The following is a 12377-nucleotide window of genomic DNA, read 5'->3' as shown; positions in this document are numbered from 1 at the left end:
CCACACTATCTTGAGTATACTGAAGAATTATCAGTCCAGTGTAGAGCTAATATACCCCAGGAGTAAGAGGCATCCCCATCCCCTACTCCAGTGTACAGAAGAGGCAAGACTGGCCATTACAGAATGGAGAGAATAAAGAGCTATCCACTTCAGTTACAATAAAATATTTTGGAAGATTAATTCTCTTTGCAATTTGCAGATACCAGGTTGCACAAATTAACATGTAATACCCAGGCTGTCCTACAAGAGTTTATACCAATTTTGCACAAACGGGGGCACATTATCTACCACAAGAATTATTTTAAAAACATACATGGTCTTTCAGTTTCAAATAATTTATAATGTTCTTTCCTGCGAGCCCCATTATTATTAAAAGTAATTTCAAGCCTGAACAAGATCATAAGAGATCAATACCTTTCTGGGAGGTTTAGCATCAGGACACTCAATTTTAGTGGTTGAACTAACTGTTGTAGTGGGAGTCGTAGTTGGTTTAGATGTTGAAGTTGTCGGTGTATTTGTTGTTGCTGGAGTTGTTGAGCTACATGGTCCCTTAAATCGCTCCACTGAACATGTTTTACTACAAATGGCATAAAAATTACATCCATCCTTGTCTGTTCTGTTGTAAATAATTTCACCTATAAAAAAACAACCATTAGAATACACAAAATACAATATACAAAGAAAAAACATAAAATAATGATTGAAAAAACTGCATTAGTTAAATGTGACTATGTAAAATTTTAATATAATTAGAAAATTCTAATCTGTACTTTAATTAAAATACCCACTCAAACATGATATAAAAATCTATTTTAAATATATTCTCATGGATTGTAAAAGACTTACCAGGTGCAAAAACAGCATCCTCAATTTGGCAAAAACAGTGAGTAGTTGTCATGGTTACTTCTGTTGTTCCTGTTTGTGTACTTGAGACAGTTGGAGTGGTTACTCGTGTGGGCGTTGTTGACAAAACTGAGGTTGTAACAGGACAATTTACCTTTTCTTCACAGCACAAAACACGTACCTCGTAATTGAAACACATTTTAAATTTCCCAATTTGATCCTCATTTTTGCACACCAGCCCGAAATTGACATCGCACTGCACAACTTGACCGATCTGGTCGATGCTTATGTCCGGGTAATGTTCTGCCCTACACTCAATATTTGCAGGTTTTCTGCAGATTTTCTCTCCTGCTGCTCTTATGTTGTTGTAGGTTTCAATGTCTCCTTCTTTAGGTCCAGAAGAGGGAAAATCAACATCAAACCATTTGGACCATGTGCACGTTGGCTGACACGTTGTAGTTGAGGAAATAGATGTTTGTGAAGTTGTGGGTCTTGGCGATGTTGTGGGGATTTCTGTGGTAGGTAGAGAGGTGGTACCAGTTGTCGTTGTACTTTGGGTTGTTTCACTAGTGGTGGTTTCTACAATTGTGGTAGTTGGCAGTGTTGTGGAGATTGCTGATGTTGTGGTGGTTTCTTTGGGAGGCAGAGTAGTGGTGCCCGTTGTGCTTCTGGTTGTACTTTTAGGTGTAGTGACTGGAGTTGTTTCAGAAGTGGTAGTTCCTGGTGTTTCTGTGACTGGTGATTTAGGCGAAGTTGTGACTTCACTGGTGGTTTCTTTGAGTGTAGTTGTTGGCGTACGTGTAGTTGTGGTCGCGATACTTCTGGTTGTGGTTGGGCAGTTAGGGTTTTCTTCACAGCAGAAAACACGTACCTCGTAATTGACACACATTTTAAATTTCCCAATTTGATCCTCATTTTTGCACACCAGCCCAAAATTGACATCACACTGCACAACTTGACCGATCTGGTCGATGCTTATGTCTGGGTAATCTTCTGCCCTACACTCAATATTTTCGGGCTTTCTGCAGATTATCTCTCCTGCTGCCTTTATGTTGTTATAGGTTTCAATGTCTCCTTCTTTAGGTCCAGAAGAGGGAAAATCGACATCAAACCATTTGGACCATGTGCACGTTGGCTGACACGTTGTAGTTGAGGAAATAGATGTTTGTGAAGTTGTGGGTCTTGGCGATGTTGTGGGGATTTCTGTGGTAGGTAGAGAGGTGGTACCAGTTGTCGTTGTACTTTGGGTTGTTTCACTAGTGGTGGTTTCTACAATTGTGGTAGTTGGCAGTGTTGTGGAGATTGCTGATGTTGTGGTGGTTTCTTTGGGAGGCAGAGTAGTGGTGCCCGTTGTGCTTCTGGTTGTACTTTTAGGTGTAGTGATTGGAGTTGTTTCAGAAGTGGTAGTTCCTGGTGTTTTTGTGACTGGTGGTTTAGGCGAAGTTGTGACTTCACTGGTGGTTTCTTTCAGTGTAGTTGTTGGCGTACGTGTAGTTGTGGTCGCGATACTTCTGGTTGTGGTTGGGCAGTTAGGGTTTTCTTCACAGCAGAAAACACGTACCTCGTAATTGAAACACATTTTAAGTTTCCCAATTTGATCCTCATTTTTGCACACCAGCCCAAAATTGACATTGCACTGCAGAACTTGACCGATCTGGTCGATGCTTATGTCCGGGTAATGTTCTGCCCTACACTCAATATTTTCAGGTTTTCTGCAGATTTTCTCTCCTGCTGCTCTTATGTTGTTGTAGGTTTCAATGTCTCCTTCTTTAGGTCCAGAAGAGGGAAAATCGACATCAAACCATTTGGACCATGTGCACGTTGGCTGACACGTTGTAGTTGAGGAAATAGATGTTTGTGAAGTTGTGGGTCTTGGCGATGTTGTGGGGATTTCTGTGGTAGGTAGAGAGGTGGTACCAGTTGTCGTTGTACTTTGGGTTGTTTCACTAGTGGTGGTTTCTACAATTGTGGTAGTTGGCAGTGTTGTGGAGATTGCTGATGTTGTGGTGGTTTCTTTGGGAGGCAGAGTAGTGGTGCCCGTTGTGCTTCTGGTTGTACTTTTAGGTGTAGTGACTGGAGTTGTTTCAGAAGTGGTAGTTCCTGGTGTTTTTGTGACTGGTGGTTTAGGCGAAGTTGTGACTTCACTGGTGGTTTCTTTGAGTGTAGTTGTTGGCGTACGTGTAGTTGTGGTCGCGATACTTCTGGTTGTGGTTGGGCAGTTAGGGTTTTCTTCACAGCAGAAAACACGTACCTCGTAATTGACACACATTTTAAATTTCCCAATTTGATCCTCATTTTTGCACACCAGCCCAAAATTGACATCGCACTGCACAACTTGACCGATCTGGTCGATGCTTATGTCTGGGTAATGTTCTGCCCTACACTGAATATTTTCGGGCTTTCTGCAGATTATCTCTCCTGCTGCCCTTATGTTGTTATAGGTTTCAATGTCTCCTTCTTTAGGTCCAGAAGAGGGAAAATCGACATCAAACCATTTGGACCATGTGCATGTTGGCTGACACGTTGTAGTTGAGGAAATAGATGTTTGTGAAGTTGTGGGTCTTGGCGATGTTGTGGGGATTTCTGTGGTAGGTAGAGAGGTGGTTCCAGTTGTCGTTGTACTTTGGGTTGTTTCACTAGTGGTGGTTTCTACAATTGTGGTAGTTGGCAGTGTTGTGGAGATTGCTGATGTTGTGGTGGTTTCTTTGGGAGGCAGAGTAGTGGTGCCCGTTGTGCTTCTGGTTGTACTTTTAGGTGTAGTGACTGGAGTTGTTTCAGAAGTGGTAGTTCCTGGTGTTTTTGTGACTGGTGGTTTAGGCGAAGTTGTGACTTCACTGGTGGTTTCTTTGAGTGTAGTTGTTGGCGTACGTGTAGTTGTGGTCGCGATACTTCTGGTTGTGGTTGGGCAGTTAGGGTTTTCTTCACAGCAGAAAACACGTACCTCGTAATTGAAACACATTTTAAGTTTCCCAATTTGATCCTCATTTTTGCACACCAGCCCGAAATTGACATCGCACTGCACAACTTGACCGATCTGGTCGATGCTTATGTCCGGGTAATCTTCTGCCCTACACTCAATATTTTCAGGCTTTCTGCAGATTTTCTCTCCTGCTGCTCTTATGTTGTTGTAGGTTTCAATGTCTCCTTCTTTAGGTCCAGAAGAGGGAAAATCGACATCAAACCATTTGGACCATGTGCACGTTGGCTGACACGTTGTAGTTGAGGAAATAGATGTTTGTGAAGTTGTGGGTCTTGGCGATGTTGTGGGGATTTCTGTGGTAGGTAGAGAGGTGGTACCAATTGTCGTTGTACTTTGGGTTGTTTCACTAGTGGTGGTTTCTACAATTGTGGTAGTTGGCAGTGTTGTGGAGATTGCTGATGTTGTGGTGGTTTCTTTGGGAGGCAGAGTAGTGGTGCCCGTTGTGCTTCTGGTTGTACTTTTAGGTGTAGTGACTGGAGTTGTTTCAGAAGTGGTAGTTCCTGGTGTTTTTGTGACTGGTGGTTTAGGCGAAGTTGTGACTTCACTGGTGGTTTCTTTGAGTGTAGTTGTTGGCGTACGTGTAGTTGTGGTCGCGATACTTCTGGTTGTGGTTGGGCAGTTAGGGTTTTCTTCACAGCAGAAAACACGTACCTCGTAATTGACACACATTTTAAATTTCCCAATTTGATCCTCATTTTTGCACACCAGCCCAAAATTGACATCACACTGCACAACTTGACCGATCTGGTCGATGCTTATGTCCGGGTAATCTTCTGCCCTACACTCAATATTTTCAGGCTTTCTGCAGATTTTCTCTCCTGCTGCCCTTATGTTGTTATAGGTTTCAATGTCTCCTTCTTTAGGTCCAGAAGAGGGAAAATCGACATCAAACCATTTGGACCATGTGCACGTTGGCTGACACGTTGTAGTTGAGGAAATAGATGTTTGTGAAGTTGTGGGTCTTGGCGATGTTGTGGGGATTTCTGTGGTAGGTAGAGAGGTGGTACCAATTGTCGTTGTACTTTGGGTTGTTTCACTAGTGGTGGTTTCTACAATTGTGGTAGTTGGCAGTGTTGTGGAGATTGCTGATGTTGTGGTGGTTTCTTTGGGAGGCAGAGTAGTGGTGCCCGTTGTGCTTCTGGTTGTACTTTTAGGTGTAGTGACTGGAGTTGTTTCAGAAGTGGTAGTTTCTGGTGTTTTTGTGACTGGTGGTTTAGGCGAAGTTGTGACTTCACTGGTGGTTTCTTTGAGTGTAGTTGTTGGCGTACGTGTAGTTGTGGTCGCGATACTTCTGGTTGTGGTTGGGCAGTTAGGGTTTTCTTCACAGCAGAAAACACGTACTTCGTAATTGAAACACATTTTAAGTTTCCCAATTTGATCCTCATTTTTGCACACCAGCCCAAAATTGACATCGCACTGCACAACTTGACCGATCTGGTCGATGCTTATGTCCGGGTAATGTTCTGCCCTACACTCAATATTTTCAGGTTTTCTGCAGATTTTCTCTCCTGCTGCTCTTATGTTGTTGTAGGTTTCAATGTCTCCTTCTTTAGGTCCAGAAGAGGGAAAATCGACATCAAACCATTTGGACCATGTGCACGTTGGCTGACACGTTGTAGTTGAGGAAATAGATGTTTGTGAAGTTGTGGGTCTTGGCGATGTTGTGGGGATTTCTGTGGTAGGTAGAGAGGTGGTACCAATTGTCGTTGTATTTTGGGTTGTTTCACTAGTGGTGGTTTCTACAATTGTGGTAGTTGGCAGTGTTGTGGAGATTGCTGATGTTGTGGTGGTTTCTTTGGGAGGCAGAGTAGTGGTGCTCGTTGTGCTTCTGGTTGTACTTTTAGGTGTAGTGATTGGAGTTGTTTCAGAAGTGGTAGTTCCTGGTGTTTTTGTGACTGGTGGTTTAGGCGAAGTTGTGACTTCACTGGTGGTTTCTTTGAGTGTAGTTGTTGGCGTACGTGTAGTTGTGGTCGCGATACTTCTGGTTGTGGTTGGGCAGTTAGGGTTTTCTTCACAGCAGAAAACACGTACCTCATAATTGACACACATTTTAAATTTCCCAATTTGATCCTCATTTTTGCACACCAGCCCAAAATTGACATCACACTGCACAACTTGACCGATCTGGTCGATGCTTATGTCCGGGTAATCTTCTGCCCTACACTCAATATTTTCAGGCTTTCTGCAGATTTTCTCTCCTGCTGCCCTTATGTTGTTGTAGGTTTCAATGTCTCCTTCTTTAGGTCCAGAAGAGGGAAAATCAACATCAAACCATTTGGACCATGTGCACGTTGGCTGACACGTTGTAGTTGAGGAAATAGATGTTTGTGAAGTTGTGGGTCTTGGCGATGTTGTGGGGATTTCTGTGGTAGGTAGAGAGGTGGTACCAATTGTCGTTGTACTTTGGGTTGTTTCACTAGTGGTGGTTTCTACAATTGTGGTAGTTGGCAGTGTTGTGGAGATTGCTGATGTTGTGGTGGTTTCTTTGGGAGGCAGAGTAGTGGTGCCCGTTGTGCTTCTGGTTGTACTTTTAGGTGTAGTGACTGGAGTTGTTTCAGAAGTGGTAGTTCCTGGTGTTTTTGTGACTGGTGGTTTAGGCGAAGTTGTGACTTCACTGGTGGTTTCTTTGAGTGTAGTTGTTGGCGTACGTGTAGTTGTGGTCGCGATACTTCTGGTTGTGGTTGGGCAGTTAGGGTTTTCTTCACAGCAGAAAACACGTACCTTGTAATTGACACACATTTTAAATTTCCCAATTTGATCCTCATTTTTGCACACCAGCCCAAAATTGACATCACACTGCACAACTTGACCGATCTGGTCGATGCTTATGTCCGGGTAATCTTCTGCCCTACACTCAATATTTTCAGGCTTTCTGCAGATTTTCTCTCCTGCTGCCCTTATGTTGTTGTAGGTTTCAATGTCTCCTTCTTTAGGTCCAGAAGAGGGAAAATCAACATCAAACCATTTGGACCATGTGCACATTGGCTGACACGTTGTAGTTGAGGAAATAGATGTTTGTGAAGTTGTGGGTCTTGGCGATGTTGTGGGGATTTCTGTGGTAGTTAGAGAGGTGGTACCAATTGTCGTTGTGCTTTGGGTTGTTTCACTAGTGGTGGTTTCTACAATTGTGGTAGTTGGCAGTGTTGTGGAGATTGTTGATGTTGTTGTGACTGGAGTTCTTTCTGGTGTTGTTTTACTCACCAATGTGGTTTCTTTAGTTGTACTGTGCATTGCTTTAGTCGTTTCTTGATGTATAGGTCCTGTTTGAGGTGGTTTTGTTGTCTTTATATGGGTAATAATGTGGTGTGTTATTGCTGTCGTCCTTGTTGTTACTGTCTTTGTCGTGGCTGGGGTGGTTTTTACTATTGGAGTAGTTGCTGGGGTGGTTGTTTTTATTCGGGTACTAGGTGGGGTGGTTTTCACTGTTGTAGTGGCTGGAGTGGTTGTTACTGGTGTTGTAGTGGCTGGGGTGGTTTTTACTATTGGAGTAGTTGCTGGGGTGGTTTTCACTGTTGTAGTGGCTGGAGTGGTTGTTACTGGTGTTGTAGTTGCTGGGGTGGTTGTTTCTATTCGGGTAGTAGCTGGGGTGGTTGTTTGTATTGCAGTAGTGGCTGGGGTGGTTGTTCCTATTGGGGTAATGGTTGGGGTGGTTGTTAGTATTGTTGTGGTGGTTGTTACTCTTGGAGTAGTGGCTGGGGTGGTTGTTCCTATTGGGGTAATGGTTGGGGTGGTTGTTAGTATTGTTGGGGTGGTTGTTACTCTTGGAGTAGTGGCTGGGGTGGTTGTTCCTATTGGGGTAATGGTTGGAGTGGTTGTTAGTATTGTTGTGGTGGTTGTTACTCTTGGAGTAGTGGCTGGGGTGGTTGTTACTCTTGGAGTAGTGGCTGGTGTGGTTGTTAGTATTGTTGTGGTGGTTGTTACTCTTGGAGTAGTGGCTGGGGTGGTTGTTCCTATTGGGGTAATGGTTGGAGTGGTTGTTAGTATTGTTGTGGTGGTTGTTACTCTTGGAGTAGTGGCTGGGGTGGTTGTTACTCTTGGAGTAGTGGCTGGGGTGGTTGTTCCTATTGGGGTAATAGTTGGGGTGGTTGTTAGTATTGTTGTGGTGGTTGTTTCTCTTGGAGTAGTGGCTGGGGTGGTTGTTACTCTTGGAGTAGTGGCTGGGGTGGTTGTTCCTATTGGGGTAATGGTTGGGGTGGTTGTTACTCTTGGAGTAGTGGCTGGGGTGGTTGTTCCTATTGGGGTAATGGTTGGGGTAGTTGTTAGTATTGTGGTGGTGGTTGTTACAATTGGGGTAGTGGCTGGGGTGGTTGTTACAATTGGGGTAGTGGCTGGGGTGGTTGTTACTATTCGGGTAGTCGTTGGGATGGTTGTTACTGTCGTTGTAGTGGCTGGGCATGGTACATTTACATTTTGGCAACACTGAATTTTGATCTGGTAATTATAGCAGATTGGTGGAAGTTGATCCTTGTTATAACATATCAGCCCTTCTGTTTTGCTGCATATTACATTTTGCTCCAGCTCATTTAATGCTGTGTTAGGGAATCTTTCTGCTCTGCATTCCACAGCCTTTGGAGCTTTGCATACTTTGTATCCTTTGGCTCTTATATTCTTAAATGTATCGAAATCTCCATCATTGATAGCAGACCCTGGGTAACTTACATCATACCATTGTGACCATTCACATAGTTCTTTAAAACAACCAGGAGTTGTTATAGGAACAGTTGTCACAGCTGTTGTAGTTTCTGAGACTGTGGTTATTGCTGGAGTAGTTACTGTTATTGATGATGTAGGTTTTGTTGTTGAAATAGGTGTAGTAGTTGCAGCTGTGGTAGTTTCAGTGGTTGTTGGTGTAGTGGTTGTACTTACTATTGTGGTAAATTCTGTGGTGGTGGTTTGAGTAGTGGTTGGTGAAGTAGTTGTAGTTGTAAAAGTGTCTGGAATTGGTGTTGAGGTTATTGGCGTAGTGGTTGGTATTGTAGTAGTAGTGTGAGGGGTTGTCATGGTTGTAGTACCTGAGGTTGTTGTAGTTGGTGTGGTTGTGGTAGTGAAAGGTGTAGTTGTGATTGTTGTAGTTTCTATGCTGGTGGTGGATGAATGTGTAGTTCCTACTGTTGATGTAGTTTCTGTAGTTGTAGAAGTCAGTGTGGACGTTTCTGTTGAAACAATGGGTGTGCCTAGAGTAGTTGTAGTTTCTGTGGTTGTGGTAGTGAAAGGTATAGTTATGATTGTTGTAGTTTCTACAGGGGTGGTTGTTAAAGGAGTAGCTGTTGTAACTTCTTTGGTTGTGGTTTCTGTTGTTGTGGTGGTTGAAGGTGTAGTTCTTACTGTTGAAGTTGTAGTTTCTGTAGTTGTAGGAGTCTGGGTGGAAGTTTCCGTTGAAACGATAGTTGTGCCTGCAGTTGTAGTTTCTGTAGTTGTGGATGGGCAATGACTAAAATCATCACAGCAGAATACTTTTATTTGATAGTTATAGCACATTTGGAGCACTCCTTCCTGATCTTCATTTCTGCAGACAAGTCCAAAGGATACATTGCACTGGACAGTTTGGCCAATGTTATCAATTGATTTTTCTGGGAATTTCTCAGCTCGACATTCTATATTTTCAGGTTTGCTGCAGATCATTTTTCCTGCTGCTCTAATATCATCATATGTTTCAGAATCTCCTTTATTGTCCAGACTGGGAAAATGGACATCATGCCATTCAGACCATTTGCATTTTGGTTTACAAGGTGTTATGGAGGTGATTTCCCCTGTAGTATATACAGTTTCTGTTGAAGGGCTAGAAGTTGTTTCAGGGATTGTTGTTGTCGGAGCTGTGGTTCTAAGAGTTGAAGTGGACACACTCGCTGTTTCTGTGACTGGAGTTGTGGAAGGAGTTTTGGGGGTCATGGTACTTGTGGAAAGAATAGTTGTTTTAGGTTCTGTGCTGGTAGGTAGTGCTGTAGTTGTTGAAGATATACTGGTTACGGTAGTTTCTGGAGTGGTCGTTTTTGAGATGGGTGTTGTAGTCTCCTCGGGCGTTGTGGTAGCAGGAGTTGTATAATCACATGGTACAAAGCTACAGCATAAGATTTTTATCTGGAAGTTGTCACAGATCATTTGATGCTGATCCTTATTATAACATATTAGTCCCGTTGTTGTACTACATTCTACTTTTTGCTCTAGTTCATTTAATGGTGTGTTTGGGAATTTTTCAGCTCTGCATTCAACAGCCTTTGGAGCTTTGCAAACTTTATAACCTTTGTCTCTTAAGTTATCAAAAGTGTCAAAATCTCCATTGTTGATCCCAGGCCCTCGATGGCTCACATCATACCATTGTGACCACTGACATACTTCACGAACGCAGACTGGTGTAGTCGGTGTCACTGTAGCTAAAAACCAAAAATAATGAAAATTTAGTACTCAACCTTCAATTTTAAATGAAGAATACCAAGAAGTTCCAGCAAATATTCTCTTTTCTGTTATACCAAATAGACTGAGTGTGATGTCTACTATCTGTAGGAAGATGGGCTTGTCTAGGCACTGGCCAAAGGGCATGAGCTAGTATACTCAGCTCAAAAATATATCAATTTATTAGGCTAGTTAAATTATAATGAATATCCATTCAAATAGTGAAAATAACCACAACATATGAATTTGTTGGTATTCCTGGATTTATCACTTCCAAGGGCATGTCCATTATTTCTTGTGATGTGCTAGGAAAAAGAGTAATGACCAAAATTTCAAAAATAGTTGCCTGACTTACACATGCATAATTTGCACACTTGGGAAAAAACATCTTTGCATAACATTTTCCATTTTGCGCAGCATGTTTGCACTTTCTCATGAACATTAAGGTCCCGATCCAAAGCCCACTGAAGCTATGGAAAGACATAATTGAATTCAGTGGGCTTTGGAGTAGGCCACATATGCACATAATTTATTTGTTATATAAATTTACTGCTCATGAACATGTCACATTGCCTGCACTCCTCTCTATTTATTCATAGAACAATTACTGCAGGGTTGAATCAGGGGTATAAGTTTCCTTATGCTGTCCTAATGTGCTTCAAGTCTGTTTGTAAAGGACCATCTCTTGGGTGGAGAGAGTAGTTCATGCTCCTTGCTGATTCAATGCAGGCCTCTCTGAAACTTCTGAAAAGTTGCCAGTTAATGTCAACTATGGTGACAGTTTCTGTGATGTAGCACTAAGAACTATAATAAAATGACTAACTAATCTCACGTGTGCTACCAAACAACCATCAGATGGTCATGACTTTCAGCCATTACCAATCTGGGACAGATTGAACCAGAGATCTAGAGGTGAAAAGCATAGTATCTCGGTCTGAGCAATCCATTTACTAACCACATTTTCAAAATACTGTGATACTGACAGGGATTTTAGGAGAAATTAGTCATTCTGCAATCTAATAAATGAATAATAGGGAATGATTCTATGACTGTGCCGATTACTGTGGAATCATCTGTGGAAATTTTCTATATAGCAGTTTAACAAGAGTGGTGTAGAATCAGTTGCCATAACAGTTTATAAAATACCCATGGGATTGTTTTCTAATGAATCTGTCTGAATTTGAGCAAAGATAATATCAAAACCATGCACAGTGGTTTTATTTTCTATATTTTCATGTTTCAATTTGTTTTCTAGCTATAATCAAAACTATATAAAATACACAAAATGCAAATAAAAATAGGTCTTATTAGTTTTTGAGTTTCTGATCCATTCATTAGAGTTATAGGCATGGTTTGGTAGGTAAATATCAATCAACAGCAAGTAAGAGTACAGTGAGCGCATGTATTCATTCAAAATATACCTGTTGTGGTGGATATAGGTGTTGAAGAGGAAAATACAAACGGTGTTGTGGTTAAGGGTGTAGAACATGCATAGACTTTTCTATCAATTGTTCCATTGTGACCACAAGTTGCAATGATACACCCGCCAATACCATCTGTAGTGTTGTAGATGACATCCTCATACTCATATTGCTTTCCATCATATGTGCAGTAGCAGTCTGTAAATCAAAAGAGAATATCATCATTAGATTTCCTGTAATATGGAATAGATTGTTCCAAAAAGTTCATGTTCAGATAAAAGCTGCTATGTCAACATACCATCTTCATCGTATTCACACTTAATGCCATTCATTGTGCATTCACTGTGGGTGGAAAAGAGAAAAAAAATATGGGACTGAAGATGCATAAAGGATAACCACATACATTTTACTGTTTTAACTGTTTCTGTTGCATTTATACCCCAAGGAACAAAATGAAGTTCATGGAGAAAAGTTGTGTGGGTAAGCTCGAAAAGACCTAATCTTTCTCCAAGTCATGTTCTCATCCATCCTGTGATAGGAGGGCCCTGAGCTCTCACACCGGTACAGTTCTGCTGCAGAAAGGCAGGGTGGGCAGGCTTCTTTCAATCTGCAGACAGGATTTGTAACACCATCTGTGCCTATTAACAATACTCTCCACTGCATCCCTTCCATGATGCCACAGAAGAAGGTTTTGGAGGCAGCAGGAAGGGCTCCACTGACCACTTCCCCGTAGTGGAGGGGAA

At 42.0% G+C, this 12377-nt stretch overlaps 1 protein-coding gene across 1 annotated transcript in view; it reads right to left on the bottom strand.

The window, feature by feature from the left end:
- Positions 1-12377, bottom strand: part of MUC5AC (mucin 5AC, oligomeric mucus/gel-forming) — a 78165-nt gene that overhangs the window by 15992 nt on the left and 49796 nt on the right. The window contains 6 exon segments of the mRNA XM_077819944.1: positions 415-635; positions 847-6837; positions 9067-9181; positions 9791-10194; positions 11635-11832; positions 11933-11976. Of these exon segments, the coding sequence (XP_077676070.1) occupies positions 415-635; positions 847-6837; positions 9067-9181; positions 9791-10194; positions 11635-11832; positions 11933-11976 (6973 nt within the window).

Source organism: Eretmochelys imbricata, chromosome 6 (assembly GCF_965152235.1).
Source record: "Eretmochelys imbricata isolate rEreImb1 chromosome 6, rEreImb1.hap1, whole genome shotgun sequence".
In the NCBI taxonomy this organism is placed as follows: Eukaryota; Metazoa; Chordata; order Testudines; family Cheloniidae; genus Eretmochelys; species Eretmochelys imbricata.
Note: the sequence above shows the minus strand (reverse complement) of the source record. Positions and strands in the feature narration are given on the sequence as shown.